General features: G+C 39.3%; 1 protein-coding gene across 9 annotated transcripts in view; it reads left to right on the top strand.

Moving 5' to 3' along the window:
- PHF8 (PHD finger protein 8) overlaps positions 1-20,547 on the top strand; it is a 90,332-nt gene extending 69,785 nt beyond the window's left edge. For 7 of the 9 annotated variants that reach the window (XM_029930831.1, XM_029930830.1, XM_029930835.1 and 4 more), the window contains 4 exons: positions 6,481-6,576; positions 12,467-12,576; positions 16,651-16,987; positions 17,918-20,547. In XM_029930831.1, the coding sequence (XP_029786691.1) occupies positions 6,481-6,576; positions 12,467-12,576; positions 16,651-16,987; positions 17,918-18,006 (632 nt within the window). In that variant the 3' untranslated portion in view covers positions 18,007-20,547. Of the gene's footprint in view, positions 1-6,480; positions 6,609-12,466; positions 12,577-13,357; positions 13,544-16,650; positions 16,988-17,917 lie in introns of those variants that run through there. The other 2 variants (XM_029930836.1, XM_029930837.1) reach the window with 2 other exon arrangements.
- The last annotated feature ends 276 nt before the right edge of the window (positions 20,548-20,823 follow it).

Below are 20,823 nucleotides of genomic sequence, written 5' to 3'. Positions count from 1 at the left end.
CACTTGGTATTGTCATTGTATTTATTTTAGCCATCTTAATAAGTGTATAGTGATAGCTCATTTAATGGCTTGTCTAATGTCTAATGATGTATCAGTTGACCATTCATGCATCTCTCTTTTGAGATGTGTTTAAATAGATACTTTGAATGACTTGTCTATATTTTTTGTTGAGGTGTAATTAATATAGAATGTTATATTAATTTCAGGTATACAATATAATGATTCTGGTATATAAAATAATGATTTAACAGTTCCATACATTACTCAGTGTTCTTCAAGATAGGTGTACTCTTAATCCCCTTTATCTATTTCACGCATTCCCCATAACCACCTCCCCTGGCAATCACCAGTTCTCCGTATTTAAGATTCTGGTTTTTTGTTTGTCTCTTTTTTTCTTTGTGTTGTTTCTTAAATTCCACACATGAGTAAAATCATATGGTATTTTCTTTCTCTTATTTCACTTAGCATTATACTCTGTAGGTCCCTCCACACTGTTGCAAATGGCAGGATCTCATTCATTTCTATGACTGAGTAATAGTCCATTGTGTGTGTGTGTGTGTGTGTGACAACATTTTCTTTATTCATTGATCTGTGGATAGACTTATCTGTGGTTGAGTTGCTTCTATATCATGGCTATTATAAACAATGCTGCAATAAACATAGGGGTGCATATATCTTTTCAAATCATTGTTTTTATTTTCTTTGGGTAAATATCCAGTAGTGACATTACTGGATCATATGGTAATTCAATTTTTAATTTTTTGAGGAACCTTCATATTATTTTCCACAGTGGCCACACCAATTTGCATTCCCATGAACAGTACATAAGAGTTCCCTTTTCTCCACATCCTTCCCAACAGTTGTTATTTCTTCTTATCTTTGATTTTTAGGCATTCTGACAGATGTAAGGTGATAGCTCATTATAGTTTTGGTTTGCATTTCTCTGAAGATTTGTGATGTTGGGCATTTTTTCATGTGTACAATTTAAAGTGTACAATTCAGTGGCATTTAGTGCATTTACAGTGTTATGCAACCAGTGCCTCTGTTTCCAAGACATTTTAATCACCATATCCAGTAAGTTATGGTTACCCGTGCTGCCCCGTCCCCTCATCCCCTGGTAATGACTAATCTGCTTTCTGTCTGCTTTCTTTCTTGCCCATTATAGATACTTCATATAAAGGTAATCATGTGAGATGTGACCTTTTGTATCTGGCTTATTTTGTTTAGCATAATGTTTTCATGATTCATCTAAGTTGTAGCATATATCAGTATTTTGTTCCTTTTTATGGTTGAATAGTATTCCATTGTATGGATATGCCACAATTTGTTTATCTGTTCATTTGCTGATGGGCATTTGGGTTATTTCCATCTTTTGGCTATTATGAATAATGCTGCGATAGACATTTGCATCTATGTTTCTGTGTGGATATGTTTTCATTTGTCCTGAGCATATACCTAGGAGTAGAATTGCTGTGTTTAACTCTTTGAGAAATCACCAAACTTTCTACAATGACTGCAAGACAATTAGCATCTTATATATTGAATCTTTTAATCTATGTATATGGTATGTTCCTCTGTATTTAATCTTTTAAAAATATCTTTCATCAGAGTTTTATAGATTTTACATACAGATCCTATACGTGTTTTGTTAGATTTATCCCAAAGTTCTGTATTTTTTGGAGGTATTATGAATGGTACCTTTTTTAACCTTTGGTTTCCAATTTTTAGTGCTAATATGCATAAATAGGATTTTTGTGTGTTGGCCTTGTATCCTGCAACATTGGTATATTCACTTATTCTAGGAATTTTAAAAAATATATTCTTGGGATTTTTTTGTATAGATGATCATGTCATGTGCAATTATGGACAGACTTAATTCATTTTGTTCTAATGTGTAAGTATTTTATTTCTTCTTGCCTTTTTGTTGTGGCTAGAATTTTAAGCACTGTGTGGTGAGAGTAAACAACACCCTAACCTTGCTTCCGATGTGAGGGGGAGAGCACTCAGTCTTTTCACTGTTATGATGTTAGCCATAGGTTATCAGGTTAAGGAAGTTCATTTCTATTTCTATTTTACTAAGAGTTTGTTTATGAGTGGGTGTTGAATTTTGCCCAGCGTTTTTGTTCTATCAATGGATATGATCATGTGGTTTTTCTCCTTTTGTCTATTAATATGGTAGGTTACATTGATTTTTCAAATATTGAACCAGACTTAAATTTACAGTACAGACCTTACTTAATCTTTTTATATGTTACTGGATTCAGTTACTAGAATTTCACTGGGGATTTTCGTGTCTATGTTTCTGATTGATACTGGTCTGTAATTTTCTTTTCTTTTACTCTCTGACTTCAGTGTTGGTATCAGGGCAATGCTGGCCTCAAAGAATGAGTTGGGAAATAGTCCCTTCTCCTCCATTTTGTGGAACTGGTTGTGTAGAATTAGTGGGGTTTTTTTCTTTTTCAAATGTTTAGTTGAATTTGTGAGTAAAACTCCCTCTGCCTAGAGATTCTTTTTCCAGTTCTAACTATGGTTTTATTTTCTTTAGTACATATAGAATTATTCAGGTTATCTATTTTTTCTTGGGTTAGTTTTGATAGTTTGTGTCTTTCAAGGAATTTGTCCATTTCAGCTAAGTTATAGAATTTATGGGTACAGAGTTGTTTGTAGTATTCTCCTATTATCCTTCTAACGTCTGTGATGTCTTTAGTATCTCCCTTTTTAGTATTGATATTAGTAATTTGTGTCTCGTCTTTTTTTCCTTTGTCATTCTTGCTGGCATTTTATCAGTTTTATGGATCTTTTCAAAGGACCTACTTTTGGTTTTATTTAATATTTACCATGATTTGTTTTATTACTCAGGATTTAGTCTATGTTGATAATTTGCACTGTGAACTTGAGAAGAAAGTATATTCAACTACTGTTGTGTTGAGTGTTCTAAAAATTTCAATTAGATCAAGCTCATTGATGGTGATGTTCTATATCTTTGCTGATTTTCTGTCTACTTGTATCAATTACTGAGAGAAGTGTTAAAGTCTCCCAAGAATAATTAAGGATTTGTCTATTTCCCTTTTTAGTTCCATAAGTTTCTACTTCATATACTTAGAAGCTCTGCTGTTAGGTACATCCACATTTAAGATTGTTATGCCTTCTTGTCAAGTTCATCCTCTTGTCATTATGTTATTTCCCTTTATATTTCAGGTAATTTTCCTTGATCTGAAGTTACTTTGATAATATAGTCAATCCAGCTTTCTTTAATTAATGGTATGATATATCTTTTTCTTCCTTCCTTTCTTTCTTTTTATTTATTTATTCATTCATTTATTCACTGATTCATTTATTTTTACCATGACCCCAAACTCAGCCTGTATCATTTATCTTTGGTTCCCAAGTGATATTTGATTCACATCATATAGAATTAAGAGAACAAAAAAACTTGAATCTGTTCTCACTGCTATTCACTGAAATAATTTAGAATAAGATGAAGCCTCATTTCTCTCAACTAAACCAAGAGGAAACTGGTATTCATTGTTTGAAAAAAAAAAAAAAGAAAGGAAAACAAGCTTCTAAGATTGAACTGACTCATTCATTGGAGGTCAGGAAATATCTGTACACTTCACTTATCAGCAGAAAAATGCAAATGGATACAACCACATAATCACTTAGTGTAATTTAGAATTCTGACTTCACTGCTTGCAGGGATAAAGCAGGACCATATTGGTGCAGTCTGGTGACAAGAACATTAATCATGAAATCTCACTGTGTAACATGTAGCCCAAAGAATGTCTCCTACAAATCCATCAGGGGACAGTTATGCCAATATTCCTGTAGGGGGCCTTGATGCCATCCCTCAGGGAAAGGAGAAGTCAATGGTGGTAAATGTTTGTACTGTCAGAAATAATGAGCTAGATTTACACACAGAAACATACAGATTTCAGATGTAGCACCGAATAAACTAAGAAGCAATGGCATTTCAGCAAATTAAAAATGCATACAATGGTAGGTATTTTTCAGGGGAAATTTAAGTTAATGTTCTATCCTTTTATTTATTATCTATATGATTTCATTTAAAGTGAGTTTTTTGTAATCAGCATTTACTTGAGTTCTGTGTTGTTTTAAAAATATCCTTATTACCTATTTTTAGACCATTTACATTTAATGTAACTAATGATGTGTTCAGATGAAGGCTTACCGTATTATTGTGTCAATTATGTTTGTTTTCTGTTTTTTGTTTCTCTCTTTCTCAGTTCCTCCTCTCATTTGGATTATTTGAATAATTTTTAACATTTGATTTTAATTTATCAATTGAGTTTTTTTTTTTACCATTTTTCTTTGTATAACACTAGTTTTTAGAGACTGTCTTGTCCCCATAGAATGTTCTTGGTACCTCTGTCAAAATTCAATTGACTATAGATGTTTGGGTTCTTTCTGGACTCTCAGTTCTAATCTATCATTCTTCTTCAAGATTGTTTTGGCTATTCCAGGTCCCTTAAAATTCCATTGGAATTTTAGGATCAACTTTTCCATTTCTGCAAAAAATGCCATTGGTATTTTGATAGGAATTGCATTGAATTTGTAGAATACTTTGGATATTATTGCCATCTTAATAGTAAGACATCCAATCTATGAACATAGGCTGGTTTTTCACTTATTTAGGTCTTCTTTAATTTCTTTCAGTAATGTTTTATAGTTTTCAGTATATAAGTGTCCTACCTCCTTGATTAAAATTTATTCTTATTTGCTTTATTCTTTTTGATGCTCTTATACATGGAATTGTTCTCTTAATTTTCTTTACATATTCTTATAGAAACACAATTGATTTTTACATTACTCTCATACTCTTCAATGTTACTGATTTCTTTTATTAGCTCTAAAATTTTTTGAAGATTCTTTAGCATTTTTCTATACATAGTCAACGTACAAAGTCATCTGCAAATATAGTTTTATTTCTTCCTTTCTAATTTGATGCCTTTTATTTCTTTTTCTTGCCTAATTGTTCTGGATAGAACTTCTAGTACAGCGTTGAATAGTAGTGCTGAAAGTGGGCACACTTGTCTCATTCTTGATCTTCAGAGAATGTTTTTAGTGTTTCACTTTTGAGTATGATGTTAGTTGTGGGTTTTCATAAATCTGTTAATTGAGGAAGTACCCTTTTATTTCTAGTTTTCTGAGTGTTTTTATCTTGAATGAGTGTTGGGTTTTGTCAAATTATTTTCCTGCATCAACTGAGATGATCATGTCTTTTCTTTGTATTAATGTGTGTATTATATCAGCTTTCCTTTTTTTAGGAACTAGAAAATATATTTTTCTCATTAAATCTTAAATGAATTTAATTTTTTGTTTTATTTACTTTTAAAACAATCCTTTTTATTTTTTTAAGTTTTATTGAGAAATAATTTACATACAGAATTGTGTGTTTAGAGTATACAGTATAATGACTTGATTTACATATATTGTGAAATAAATACCACAGTGTATTTATCTAACATCCATGATCTCATATAATTACAAAAAAAGAGATCCCACTAGAAGGAAGTACAAGACTGGATTCCTCTGATGAAGTAGAATTCTAGAGAAATTTGAAGCTGATCATTAGAAGAAGTGGGAGTAGGATCATTAGGAAGAAGTTTCACGCTCACTTTGCTTCTCTTTTAGGTTTAGCAGCAGTAGTAACAGAGTTGACTTCATCAGTAGGATCTATCTAGACCATTTTCCCATTAAATCCTATAGGCATTACATGTGGTTTATGAGGAGAGTATGATAAAACTGAATGTTTGTATGTATGTGTATAGGATGAGATACTTGTATATGTGTATTTTGTCATTCAGATCATTCAGTTCCAGTAATCTTTTTGCCAGTTCCCACTCAGCCCAAGTGGTCTTTTTGTTCTCTTTCTGTAAATAATGTGTATAGCATTTCTTTTTCCATTTCAGCCAACACTTATTGAGTGCCTACTCTGCATTGTGTTAGGCTACCTTAGTTTGAAATCAAATAATACATATCCCTGCCCTCAGGGTAAATCAGGGGGGGACCTATTTACTTACCAACTCTTAAATACCATATAACAAATAACTCCAGTAGAGGCATACCCAGGATGCTCTGGAGAGTTGAGGAGGCATCTGAATCAGATTGGGAGAACAAGGAAGGCTTCTTGAGGAAGTGAATCTGGAGGTGAATTTTGCAGCTCATCTTATTCATAAGTAAAGTAACTCATGAGGTTACTCACTAAATGGATGTTGAGAGTGAATCAGACTTAGGTGATGCTTGGAGGACATTTGCAACAAAGGTACAAAGGTAGAATGGCATGAAAAGTATGTGGCACATTCAGGGGTTCCTGCCTTTGTGTATGGATTAAGTAAAGGGTCTACTAGTAAGAAAGTAGGAGTAGCTGAGATGTAGGTATCCTTCTGTCTTCACTCTGTCCTTCATCCTTCACCCTTTTGGATGAAGGAAGCTTCACACTGCTTTTCCCTCTCACTGCAGTTTATCCTTCCCTGGAGTCTGACGATGATGACCCTGCTTTGAAATCTCGACCCAAGAAAAAGAAGAATTCAGATGATGCTCCATGGAGCCCTAAAGGTGATCCAGTATTCTGTCCTTAAACTCTGTAGGTATGGTTTGGGGAAAATAGGATGGGGTAGTTGGGATATTTAATATAAGAAAATATGATTTAGTCATTCGTTTGTTTATTCAGCAAACATTTGTTGAGTACCACCTGTGTGCTATGTACTGTGTTAGGGGCTGGGGTAAAAATGATCAATAAGACACATTTCATGCACTCAGTTCAGCATGGCCAGAGGTAATGAAGCATGTTGCTTCTGATATTATATGTCTTGAGATGTAAAGAATACCTTGAGGGGCGCCTGGGTGGCTTAGTTGTTTAAGCATTCGACTTTGACTTAGGCTCAGGTCACGATCTCACGGTTCGTGAGTTCCAATCCCTCATGGGGCTCTGTGTTGACAGTGCAGAGCCTGCTTGGGATTCTCTCTGCCCCTCCCCCACTCATGCTCTCGTGCACACTCTCTCTCTGAAAATAAATAAACAAATTTTGAAAAGAAGACTTTGTGCAGATTCCAACAAGCAGTCTGAGACTTCTGAAAACATTCTGCTACTATCATCCCAGCCCTTTGGTAATAAGGTTGTCAAATGAAGGAAATTCTGCTGACTGCAGAATTGCCCAAGGCCCAAGACTCCTTAGACTGTCACCTATACTGGCTGAGAGGCCAATTCTGAGGAAGGGAACTAGAATGGTCATTGAGTTGAACATGGAATTTAGATGGTAATTTTAATCATCTCATTGGTTGGGTGGTTTTCACAATGGATGCTGCGTCAGTTAGCTTTTGCTACTTGTTAAACTACCCAAAACTTAATGGTTCAGAACAATAACAGCTGATCATTTCTCATGATTCTGTAGGTTGGCTAAGTTATTGTCCTAGTCTGGACTGGGTTGGCTGGGGCTGAATGGTCTAAAAAGATATTCCTCAGGGGTCTAGACCTAATTTGGGGTGGCTAGGACCTTTTCCCATGTGGTCTCTCCTGGTGGAGAGCCAGCCTGAGCTTTTTCACAGGATAGCAGAAGCATGTCCAGTAGCAAGAGAAGGAAAGCCCCAGTTTACAATCACTTTTCAAGCCTCTTCCTGTGTCATGTTTCTTGTTGTCCCACTGGCCAAAGCAAGTTACATAGTCATGCCTCAATTCCAGGGTTGAAATACATCTCTTGAGAGAGGGGGAGCTGCAGAATCCTCCCTATGCTACAGGGAGATGTGAGCACATTGAAAGCCATTACTGTAGCAGTCTATTGCAGAGGATGCTGGCATCTGGGTTACCCATGGTTCTCCAGGAAATAAAGGGCCTACTGGCCCCACCCGTCCTTATTTGGCCTTTCTGCTGTTGGCTTGGGGCTGGGGGACAAGGGTGGCAGAGTGATCCTAGGAAGTGTTCTCTCAGTGAGCCAGGCAGCAAAGTGTTACTTTTTTCTTTTTTAAGGCCTATTTTCTGATTGCATTTTTTCATATAGTTTCTGGCTGATTAGCAAAATAGAAAAGTGGGAAAATATGGAAAATAGAGGAAAGTGTAAACAAGAAACTATCCATCACCCAGCTACCCAGAAGCAACCATGTGTTAATGTTTTGATACGTTTCCTTCAAGTCTATTTTTCCTATGTATTTCTTCCTTATGGTTAAAATTACACTGTGTAGATGAGCCTATATCCTGTTTTAAACTATTTTTTGCCTTTTAATCAAATTAACTTGTATATCTGGTATCAAATTAAATAGTACAGAGAAGTTTAGGATGAAATGCAGTGGTCTTTGCCCCTGCTTTCCCTACCTCCGATCCCATGCCTGAGAGGCAACCTCATAGTTTGGTTTTTTTTTTTTTCTGGTTTTTACCTCTAAAACTCAAGATAATAGGGTTTATACCACCTTTTCTTGATGTTATCAACTTAGTCTTTATTTCTCTTTCTCTCAGCTTCTGTTAGTCTCTCTTGATTATCCACTTTGTAAGATACAGACATTAGTACTTCTTCCTGCTTCCCCCCTCTCATGAACCGCACATTTTTGTTTACATTGTCAATGTTGTTAGCATTTACATTTTCTTGTGATAAATACTCTATAGTAACAAGTGGTTTCCTGTAAAAGTTGAAAACTAGTAAATATGCCTGGCCTTTTTAATTAATATTCCATAACCATGTCCTTACACCATTGTTTATAAGTATTTCAATTGCTGCAAAATACTCTATTCCATGGATATATCTGGTTTACCTAACTTCTACTTTAATGTGAGGCATTTAGCCTATTGCCACGTGTTCACAATTAGTAACAACATTTGGGATGAACATCTTTATATGTGTTGGTGTCTCTGATTATTTACTTAGGATGGATCCCCATAAAACTCCAGAAGGGCAGGCACCTGGGTGACTCAGTCAGTTAAGTGTCTGACTTCAGCTCAGGTCATGATCTCACAGTTCATGACTTCAAGCCCCGCATTGGGCTCTCTGCTGTCAGCACAGAGCCCGCTTTAGATCATCTGTCTCCCCCTCTCTCTGCCTCTTCCTCACTCGTGTGCTCTCTCAAAAATAAATAAATAAACATTCAAAAAAATAGTAATTGTATAAACTCCAGAAAGGCAAAAAGTACATGTGGATATACAGTAAAAAGTATCCTTCTCACCCCAGTTTCACAGCCTTCACTTCCCCGCTAGAATTCACTAGAGGGTTTCTATAAGCCTTTAGCTAAGTATCCAGAGTTCTGGGAAAAAAAAAATTTTTTTTCTGATGATTTTTACCAGTTTTTTTTTATTGTCTTAATTCAGCAGTGTGTTTTTGGAAGTCCTTAACTCTGTCATTTTTGCTATTGCCATCCATCATGTAATACCAAATAGTTTAGTATGCACTGCTATGGAAATGACATTTTCTTCTATAACCATTGTACCAGTTTATGACACCTAAGTCAAATAACATTTATATTCTAATGTCATATAATACCAAATCCTTATTCAAATATCCCCCCCATTGTACCAAAAATATCTTACAGTTTGTGTGTTCAAATCAGGATGTTTTCAAGGACTACACATTTCATTGAGTTGTTATAATCTCTTAATCTCAGTCACTTAAAAATTTTTATGACAAATTTCAAACATACATAAATATAGAAAGGAGAGTATACAAACACCTATATTCTCAATATATTTTGCTCTATTTGCTTTATTCATTTATCGTCTAGCTTTTGCTGAGCCACTTCAAAGTAGTCTGCAGCCATCATAACATGATATTTTACCCCTTAATAATATTGCCTAAGTATAAGGACACCCTCTTATGTAACCATACTATCTTTGTTGTACTTAACAGTTAAATAATTCCCTAAGATCTTCTAATACCGAGTCCATCATTAAATTTTCTCAACTGTGTCCCCCTCAATGTCTTTTATAGTGTTTTTTCCCCAAACCCAGTTGCAGTGAAGGAAGGGTTTTTTTTTTTTTCCCAGCTTAAAACAAGAAGTTTCTCATGTATTATACAGGTCAGGGATTTGGAAAGGGTACAGTAGGGGTAGCTTGTCTCTACTCCATAATGTATGGGGGCCCTATCTGGGAAAATTTGAAAGCGGAGGAGGTCACTTGATGGCCAAGAGTTTGAATCATCTGAGGTCTTATTAACTCACATGTCTGGTGCCTAGGCTGGGAAGATTCAAGCACTAGAAATGCCAAGCATAGTGCCAACATATGGCCTCTCCATGTGACTAGCTTCTTCACTGCCTGGTGGCCTCAAGGCAGTCGAACTTCTTACATGCCTGCTCAGGGCTCTAAGTGTGTGTTCTAGCAAGCAGTGCAGAAACGGAAATTGCCTTTTCTGAGCTAGCTTGGGAAGTCAGGCAGTGTTCCTTCCACCACATTTTATAGGCTGCAAATCAGCCTGCTCAGATTCAATGGAAGGGAACAAAAACCCCACCTATCAATAGGAGAAGTGTCAAAGAATTTGGGGCGTTGTTTTAAAACCACCACACATAACAAAACTATAGAGAACAATATAAAATATACCCAACCAAAAATTATACATTAACATTTTTGCTACATTTGCTTCAGATCATTTTTAAACAAAATATCACCTTTAAAGAGAGGACTTCATCTTTCTGAATTGCTTATTCTGTAATCTGCATACTGCTTATACAGAAAGTTTTTTTAAATAATAATAATAATAGCTAACCATCCAAAGAATATTCAAATCTAGTTCAGTAACCACCACCTCTTTTTTCTATGACACTTTTTTCTTTTAATTAAAAATAGAACAGTACAATAAATTACTATACACCCACCACTAAGAATCAACAGTTATCAAGAATTTGCCATGCTTGATTCATCTATTATTTTCTTTTTTTCAAAATTGTCAATGCTTTAAAGCAAATCCTAGATATTGTGACATTCCTCATCTCCAGTGTACTTTAATAAGCATCTCTAAAAAATATATTTTCTCTTATAACCACAATCCTGTTATCATACATAACAAAATTAACAATGTGATAATTCTTGTACATGATCTAATACTAAGTCCATAATCACATTTCCTCAATTGTCTAACCAAAAAAGGTATTTTTGTAGTGGATTTGTTTAAATCAAGATCTAACAGTTCACAAAGTATTTGGCTTTCATGTCTTTTGAGTCTTTCTTAACCTAGAGCATTCCTCCTTTTTTGTTTTATGCTGTTGATTTATTGTAAAAACTGGTATAATTGTCCTGTAACACATCCCACCTTCTAGATTTGTTTGTTTGCTTCCTTGTAACATTGTCTTTTTAAGGAAACAGTCCAGTTATCTTGTAGAATGTTGATTGTTTTCTCATAGTGTCGCTTAACTTGTTCTCTTATCTCTGCGTTTTCTAAAAACTGGAAGTAATATGAACCACTTACTTGAGTTTAGGTCTTTGGCAAAACTGTTTCCCAGGTGATGCTGTAAATTTCGTATTGCACTGTATCAGAAGACACATGAAGTCAACTGTCTCACTATTAGTAACAGGTTAACACTTAGTTAAGGGGGTGATGTGATCTTACCATCATAAATCTAGTTTTTTCCTTCTTGAGACTACAAGTAATATGTAAGTTAATACTTTGGTACTGTGTGAATATCCAGTGCCCTAGAATCAAATTGTTTCTTTAGGGCTTACAAACCTGGGATTTCCCAATTCTGTCACTCCATTTATTAGCTGGCATTCTTCTATAAAGAAGAGCTCTCCTTCATCATCTGGGGCTGTTTGGTTATCCTGAAATATACTTCTTATGTAAAATGTGGAATAAGTAACTATATTTTGATTCAAGATTGTTAGGGTACTATAAAAGGGTTATACAAGAAGATAGTTTTCTTCAGGAGCTCATAGTTTGTTTGGTTGACGAATTAACACAAACAACAACACATCAACGATAGGGAATGAGACAAGATGGTACATGCTATATATTGAGTGACTTGTATGTATCTTAACTTCAGGAGATGGAGAAGGCAGTGTGAGCCAGAGAGGGCCTAGAGGTTTTGTATAGAAAGTTGATTTCAGCTTACCTTTGAAAGATGGGCAGGTTTTGAAGAGGAGAACAAAGGGAAGAGAGTGCTCTAGGCAGTGTGGGTGGTGAGGATGAAGGGAGAAAGGATGAAGGGAGAAAGGATGAAGGGAGAAAGGATGAGCTGCACTTATTCTGGAAGTATAATAAGGAAGCCATTCTGTTTAGAGAAGCTGAGAATATGGATATAGAAATAAGGTTGAGATGGTAGGTAGGACAGGAGCAGAACATGGACAACCTTAAATGTCAATTGTGTGTGCATTGTGTTTTTTGAGCATTTATAAATAAGCTTCTTCCCTGATGGGAAACAAAATCTGACTCTCTAAAAAGCTAGAAGCTGGGGGACCAGTGAGACCACATCTGGGGGAGGCTCAGAAGTAGGGAATATGATTGACATTCAGATAAATGTTTTCATCCTGTTTCCTCTGCAGCCCGTGTGACCCCAACTCTACCAAAGCAGGACCGTCCGGTGCGTGAGGGAACCCGGGTAGCTTCCATTGAGACAGGCTTGGCTGCAGCAGCTGCAAAACTAGCCCAGCAGGTAGGTGCTGACACCTAGGCAGTGGCCTTACTACTGATCCCAGTTTCCTTAGAGCCTTAAAACAGACCTTCAGGCTGATAGGTTCCCCGCTGTTGTCTCATTGGGGAGTGGGTAGCCTTTGATCCTTATATATAAGGCTCCTCCTATATCCTTCACAGACCAACTCAATGATAAGCTACTTCCACAGATTACACAGTTGACATGATTTAGAATGAAAGGAAATAGGGTGCCAGAGAAAAGCTCTTGTTGATTTCACTTGCCTTTCTAGGTGTGTTAAAACAGGATAGATGGGAAGGACCAGGGCTGTCCTTGAATGAGAGCATTTTTCATTAGATCAAGCCCTGAGAAGGTTACTAGCTGAGTATGCTCAAGTTCTCGGCCACTCAACCGGTATAGGAACTTGGTTTTTGGGGGAGAGGCTTTCCTTGTCCTCTGTGCCAAATATTATTGGCTTAATCTTCAGCCGATGCTTCCCAAGAAAACTTCACCCACTAGTTTTTGTCCTAAAGGGTCACTTCACTAGAATTAAATTGACCTCCTAGCAGGTTATGGTTTGTAAAGTTCTTTAATGTGTATACTGTCCTCAGCAACCCTGGGAGCAGCTGGAGTTGAATTTTCTGGTTCTCTCCTTATCAACATCCTCTTGGCTCTTCATGCCACACTCTATTGCTGAGAGCATTTGTTGGGCATCTGTTTTCATGTTAGGTGCTTCCATCTACAATGTCTCGTGTAATCTGCCCAGTAACTCTGCTCAATAGGTGATATTTTCATCATTTTACAGGTGAAGAAAATGAGGCTGTCTTTAAGTGACTAGTCCAGGATAATACAGCCAGTAAATGGAGGAGACAAGAATCAAACTCATATCCTCTAACTTCAAATTTCATGTTACTTCCTATTTCAGTAAAATAGTTAAATGTTTATGTAATATAATAATTGTATCCTATTCCAATAAAATTTAATAGAATGATGTTTTAAATATTCTGTTATATGGAGCTCTCGAGTTGCTTAGAAATGTCTCAGAGTCTGCTGTTGGGAGCCAGCAGAGACCAAGCAGGTCAGGCAGGCCATCTCTGACCAGAAGTATCCTAGTGCCATGTTAGTTGTAATCTGAAAAAAAGGTGGAGTGGGGAAGAGGGGCATTCTACTGCTTTAAATAAACAGATATATTAATTAAAGGTGTGAAAACTACTTTTAGTGCCTTCTAAGGAGCTCACTTCTGTTTCAGTTGATCAGGGATGACTTCAAAGAAAAGGGTTTGAAATTTGGGAGGTGTTTTGCAGGCTAAGCTTTTGGAAGGAACAGCAGGGCATTCCAGGAGAAGGGAAATTTTTGGCGAACCACACAAGGTCCTCTTAATTTGTTTTCTGGTCACCTCTCCTCCCTAACCTCCTACCAGCCCCTCATGCATGCCCTTTGCACTAGCTGTACTATCGTACCATAATACTTGAAGTTCACTTTGCATGTATCACATTGTCTCATGCCTCTGTGCCTTTGCACAGGTTGTTACTCTGCCCATTGGGAATCCTCCCTTTTGGATGCCTTACCTAACACACCGTGTTACCACCTACCACCAATTTATTACAGTAGCCTTCTGTGCTTCTGTAGCATTCTCTCTTACAGTAATAAGTGTGCTTTTCTGTGTCCCTTATTAAACTGTAAGTGCCTGAAGGGTGGGGATATATCTAATTTAACTTGGTATCCCCACTATACCAAACATGTGTTTAGTCAGTGTTGGGTGAGTGAATGAAGGAATGGCTGGATGGATGAATAAATAAATGAGCAGATCTTTCTGGATTGGAGGCTTCAAGTTGGGGAGTAGGGTAAGATAAATCAGATTAAAAATGGATTGTAGAACTGGCCTGCCTGACTTTGAATCCTCACTCTACCACTTCAGCAAGTTACTTAATTTCTCTGTGCCTCACTTTTCCCATAAACTTTGAGGATTAGATGAGGTAATATATGGAAAAACTCTGAGCATGGCACTTATCACAGAGTAAGTACTACAGATGTATTAGCTTTTCAGTGTTATCATTATGGATTGGGTAGGTATGAATGGCCAGACTACAGAAGACCATGAATGTCAGACTGGGGAGTTTGAACTTGGGTGAGGACCTGCTAACAGGTTTCTGAGCAAGGAAATTGGCAAGGTATAAGTGGTCCTGTCATAAAACAATCTAGTCTTCTGTGGAGGAATCTGGATGAATTACACAAGGAGATTGGCAGCAAAGGTAGAAAAATCTTGGCTACATGATCTAGGTGTGAATAGGTAATCTCTGGATTCAGATGAGAGAAATGGGGATGGAAATGTAGTTATAGATAGAATAGAATTCTGGCTGACAAAAGAGATTCTGAAGTCCAGTGGCTTAGGTCTGAATCCCAGCTTGGTCACATTTTGGTCCTATAATCTTGGGAATATGACTTAATCTCTCTGTGCCAGACTTTCTTCTCCTAAAAATGGAATTTTAATTCTTCCTTCACATACTTTTTCTGACTATTAAATGAGTTAAATTATAGAATAGTACCTGGCATGAGTATATTACTAATATTATTATTCTTATCCCCCAGAAATTCCTATGGTAGCCACAGCCTGGCAGGAGTAGGCCCGTGTTGCCAAGGCAAAGAAATGTAATCACTGAGTTGGTCTGTGAGGCTATGTAGCATTTTAGAAGGTGAAGCCATTCACATGCTTCTCAGCACCACCTTTCCAGGTTCTCAGGGCTCCAGATGCCTACTATACAGGTACCCACTACGCAGTAGAGCAATGGATGGATGAAATCTAAGATGTTGGGAGAAGTGACATAACTCCTTATTCATCCTTCCCATCCAGAATTGAGGTTTAAGACCCAGACCCAGTGGCCTGGAGGATTACCAGGTCCTCTATTAAAAGACCAGCAAAAGTAAGTGAAACCATTGTAAGAGATGAAGATAAAACAGTCGTTTTCCACTTGCTGAGTACCTACTATGTGCTCTGTGCTTTTACATCATTATTTTATTTAATCTCTCTGACAACCCTGAAAAACAGATTTATTTGGTCCATTTACAGATGAGGCGATTGAAATTCACAAAGGTTAGTAACTTGACAAGGTCATCCCACTTAGGGAGCACAAGCCTATATTTGAACCCTAGGTTTTGTTTGTTTGGTTAGTTGGTTGGGTTTTTTGTTGTTGTTGTTGTTTTTCTTTTTTCTTTTTTTTTAAATTTTATTCCAAAGCTACTCCAATTTCACTCTCAGAGTCCGTTTTTGAGAAGTGTGCAATTCAGATAGATTCAGATAGACCTGGCTGAATCCTGGACCCAGCAATTCTTCACCTGTGAGGCTTTGGGCTCAAACTACTTAATATCCCTGTACCTTAGTTTTCTCATCTAAAAATAGAGATTTTCCTTCTCAAGGATACTCTGAGGATTAAATGAAGTAAAGCATACAGTTGGCCCTTGCTCAACACAGGCTTGAACTGCACAAGTCCGCTTAATACATAGATTTTTTTTTTTTTAGTATAGTACTGTAACTATATTTTCTCTTCCTTATGGTTTTCTTAATATTTTCTTTTCTCTGCCTTTATTGTAAGGATATAATATATAATATGTAGAACATACAAAATATATGTTAATCAACTGTTTATCAGTAAGGCTTCTAGTCAACAGTAGGCTATTAGTAAAGTTTTTGGGGAGTCAAAATGTGGATTTTTGCCTGCATGGGGGGTTTGTACCCCTAGCCCTATGTTGTTCAAGGGCCAACTGTATAAAGATTCTCAGTTGCCAGCATAAACTTACCTATTCTTATTAGAAGTATCCATGGTCCACCTCCTAAATGGCAATGCTAAGACCAAGTCTCTGAACTCATTTACCCTTCTGTTACCACTGTACTGATTAGTGGCAGTGATAACTTAAGGGTGGATGGTACCAATGACCTCAGGTGATGGAAGACCTGTGTGTTTTGTATACATAACATCCAGGCTAGACTAGGGGTGGGGCAGGTTATAGAACCACATTGACTAGTGTCTAATTTCCTTTCTGGGCAATTCTCTCCTCTTCTCCACTTCTGAATTTTCCCCTCCCACTTGGCTTGTATTTCAGGAGCTGCAGAAGTCCCAGAAGAAGAAATATATCAAGAAGAAGCCTTTGTTGAAGGAGGTAGAACAGCCTCGCCCTCAAGAGTCCAATCTCAGTGTGGCAGCGCCAGCCCCAACTCTGGCCACTACACCCCAGCTTCTCACTTCCTCCTTGCCCCTACCTCCTCCTGAGCCTAAACAAGAGGCCCTCTCAGGAAGTCTTGCTGACCACGAATATACTGCTCGCCCCAATGCCTTTGGTATGGCCCAGGCAAACCGCAGCACCACACCCATGGCCCCTGGCGTCTTCTTGACCCAGCGGCGCCCTTCAGTTGGCTCCCAGAGCAATCAAGCAGGACAAGGTACGGCTGCCATAGGGTTGCAGAACTGAGAAGGATCTGACAGTCACCAGCTCTAAATTCTAAGTACCCTCGTAGATGAGAATACTTGGAAGGGATACTGATGGTCAACCTAAGGTGCTTGTATTTGATCTCTTAGGCCATGAAGAGACATTAACTGGTGTTAAACAGGTACCTTTCAGATGTCTATTTAGAAAGAGCCTTCTGGTGACCAGAGTGGAGGGTAGGCTGTGGGTGAGAAGTCTAGGGAGGAGACATATACACAGGTTCAGGCTGCTTTGGGGAGAGGCTGGGGCTATAGCAGAGGGAATGAAGAGGGAGAAGATAAATTGATCAAATATGGAGGAGGTCACAGTGGACGTGGGAAGTGATTTGATGTGGGAGGAGAGAGGAAGAGGCAGTGGGGGGGGCCATCGCTCAAGCCCTCTTTTTCCTCACTGTGGCCTTCAAAACCCAGTCCCTAGAGTATGCAGCTCAAGAGTGGTGAAGTCATTGTGGCATTGGATGATGAAGATGAGAGTGTCTAATGAAAACAAGGCTGTGGGGATGGCACCTTCAGGGACACTGAGCTATAAATCACTAACCAGGCACGTGTCCAGTCCCAGTGGTCAGGATAAGAGGACGGGGGCGTCACCACATCCCTGCAGAATTTAGGAAGTAAAATGATTGGGACCAAAGAAATCAATGAGGAGGAGGAACCAGACAGGCTAATCGGAGTTGATAGCTGCTACAGGAGGTCATAGGAGGAAGAGCCAAGTCATGATGGAAATAGGGAAGGAGGGCCTCTTGCCCAAGGTGCCTGGAGCCAGCATAAGAATGGGGACACTCTGTGGGCAGAGGAACAGATGAGGGAGGTAGATCAAAGGTAGATGGTGCTGGAGTTGTTGCTGAAGCGCTTGTCATAGCCTTTACTTACCTTTCTTTTCCCCACAGGAAAGCGTCCTAAAAAGGGCCTTGCCACAGCAAAGCAGAGACTCGGCCGTATCCTGAAAATCCACAGAAATGGCAAATTACTTCTGTGAGCCCCCTAGTGTCCTGCCTCTCACCCCTTCACTCCCATTGCCCTCTCCATTGTCAACTCTTGGGGCACTCCTGGATCCTATCTGCCCTGGACAAGGTGCTGAGGCGCATTGTCCTGCTTTCTTGGAACTGACCAAAGGCACGGACTTCCCAACAGGCCCTTCACCAACTCCCCTAACTCCCTTCTCTACTTCCACTAGAGCATCCTGCCTTCCTTCTCCATACCTCTAAGTAGCAGGTAAATAGGAGAGGTTTCTGGCTGACTAGAACCCTCTTTTCTGCTGCTCCAACATATTTCCTTTTTACCAGCCTCATCTCCTGATACTCTCATCCCCACTTAGAGCTAGGAGGCAGAATGAGGAGAGGCATAAAATGAGCCTGGGCCCCTTGCTATTTCCCTTGTCATGAAGTGGGAGGCCCAATGTTCAACACTTCCCACAACTCCAGCCCTGTCTTCAGAAGCCTGTTTACCTCTGCCCATACTTTCTTCCCCTTCTGCCCCCCAGCCCAGTGGACATATCCCATTCCAGACTCCTTCCTGGGAGAAGGGTCTAGCCTCTTTCCCCTCTTGCCAAATGCATCATGAAAATAAAGAGGAGGGCCCAGAGTCTCCTTACTGCCTGACCAGGGACCATTTCCAGAGGTGGACTAGAAAGGCTATGGGCTTACTTCACTCATCTTTGGGAAGAAAAGAGACTTCTGTCACTTCTAAAGGTGGGGAGAGGACTGACACGCAAGCCTTTGACCATGACTTTGTAGCCCATTGGAGGAAACTACTTTTGGGTGGCTACAGATGAGGTCCCCTGTCTCAAGGTGAGCTTCAGGGATTTGCCTGGATTTTGAGGTCCTGCACAACATTATCCACGTGGCTATAGCTGGGCCCCAACAGGTGAAAAACCATCTCCCAATAGTCTGAAAGTTCCTACCACTGAAGCAGATAGCCCTGGCCTTATGTACAACCTGCTCTCTTCACCTTTACCACAGAGCACAGCCTAGACTTTCTGGAAAGGATGTGACAGGACAGCTCACCCCTGGGTTCTCCATCAGGAACGTCCCTCCCTCTTTCCCCACCTAAGGTCTTGGTCTGAAGAAGACCTTAGAACTCACATCTTCACTTCTGGGCCTTTGTGCTCCCAGACATCAGGTCAATGCTCAAGCAGAGTACAGATAGGCTACTCGAGAGCCTGAGCCTGGAAGAGGAGATGCCCATCTGTAAAGAAGCAGATCATTTGATCCTCCCTTCCCTGTCTTCCCTTTGTGGGTGTCTCTACTGTCCAGATAGTGCCCAACCTGTCTCCTCCCTCAGTTCCCTCCACCTCAGCCTGTCCTGCCTCCCTGGCAACCTGGACTGGATGGAGAATGTCCCACTCTTTCCATTTTGGTACTGCCGAATTGGAGTGCATCCTTGCCCTCTACTCCCCACTTCGACCTCATCCCAGTTAGCCCAGTGCTTCTGGGGAACTTAATAGCTACCATTGCAGGCCACGGGGGTATGTGAGGCTGCCTTTGTCATCTTTGTGTCTCCAGTTTGTCTTTCTTTTCTCTACAGCCCCACATCCACTCTCGTTATTTGGAATCAGGGGCCCCTTAACCCCATCTGCTTTTTTTGTTTGTTTTGGGGACTCCAGGGGCCATTCAGTCCTCCATCTAGTCACACCAAAGGCAAAAAGCCTGGCTACCTCCCCCCTAGAACATAAGGTCCTCACTTCCTTCCCCTCTATTTCCACCCAGCTTTGCTCTTCTTGGGGATTTCAAGGCAGCAAAGGGTAGTGAGGGGAGGGAAGGGGGGGCAGCCTGTGTCCCCGTGTAGGCAACTGCCTGACTAGGCCCTGACTGCTGTAACCAAGACCAGTACCCCAGCCCTTCTGCCCATTAACACCCATCCCCACCCCTTGATCTTTCAAAGGCAGCTAATTGCTAGCAAATCCCCCTGGTTCCAGGCCTCTTTTCCCACTTGTTTCTTTGTTAGAAGTTTCTGTGGAGCTGAAACCCAACCTCCATTTGACTGGGTTTCCGTTTAGTTTAGTTGGGCTCTCAGAATCTCCTGTTTGTTGTTTTGTGTTTTAAATGAAAAGCAAGTTTACCCTCAGAGTTATGCTTTTCCAAAGAGGCTAGTGTGCTTTTTTTTTTTTTTTTTAACGTTTCAGGTTCTAAGTGAAGTAAGTTGGGGAGGGGTTGGAGTGGTAGTAACTAAGGTGTAGAACATGGTGAGAGTTACCTCTGGTCTCCAGTCCCTAGCACAGAGCTGGGGGTTGGATGGGGGCAGGGAGAGAGGATTTCTATTCACCTTTAATATATTTTTACAACGCAAACAATTTAAAAACAAGCCCACCGCTTCTGTACATGTCTAAATATATTTTTAGAAGTGGGTAGGATTGTGAATTTCTGATGCAGGGCCTTTTTATAAACAGGTAGAATAGCATCATACAAACTTCTCTGTTGTTTTTTCCCTTGTTTTTTTTCTTATGTTGTGTTACTAATGTAATTTATATTTTTTTTAGATCCTCCCTTTCCTATAGAGATAAAGTGATTTATCTTGGCAATTGCTTTGCTTGGCATTCTTTGGTGGTGGTGGCGGCGGTGGTGGTGGTGGGTGGTGGGATGGGTCCAGGAGTGCTGCCTTCTCTTTACATTCTTCCTCTCACTTTCATGAACTCAGCACTTCCTTGGTGCCCAACCTTATACCTGAGGTGGGGAGGGGACAGAATCCCAGCTTTTATGAGAGACACAGTTGACACACTAGAAACATAATCAGAAGTACAGTGAGGGGTGCCTGGGTGGCTCAGTCGGTTAAGCCTCCAACTTCAGCTCAGGTCAGA

This window comes from Suricata suricatta, chromosome X, assembly GCF_006229205.1.
Source record: "Suricata suricatta isolate VVHF042 chromosome X, meerkat_22Aug2017_6uvM2_HiC, whole genome shotgun sequence".
NCBI lineage: Eukaryota > Metazoa > Chordata > Mammalia > Carnivora > Herpestidae > Suricata > Suricata suricatta.
This window is presented reverse-complemented; position numbering and strand designations above follow the sequence as displayed.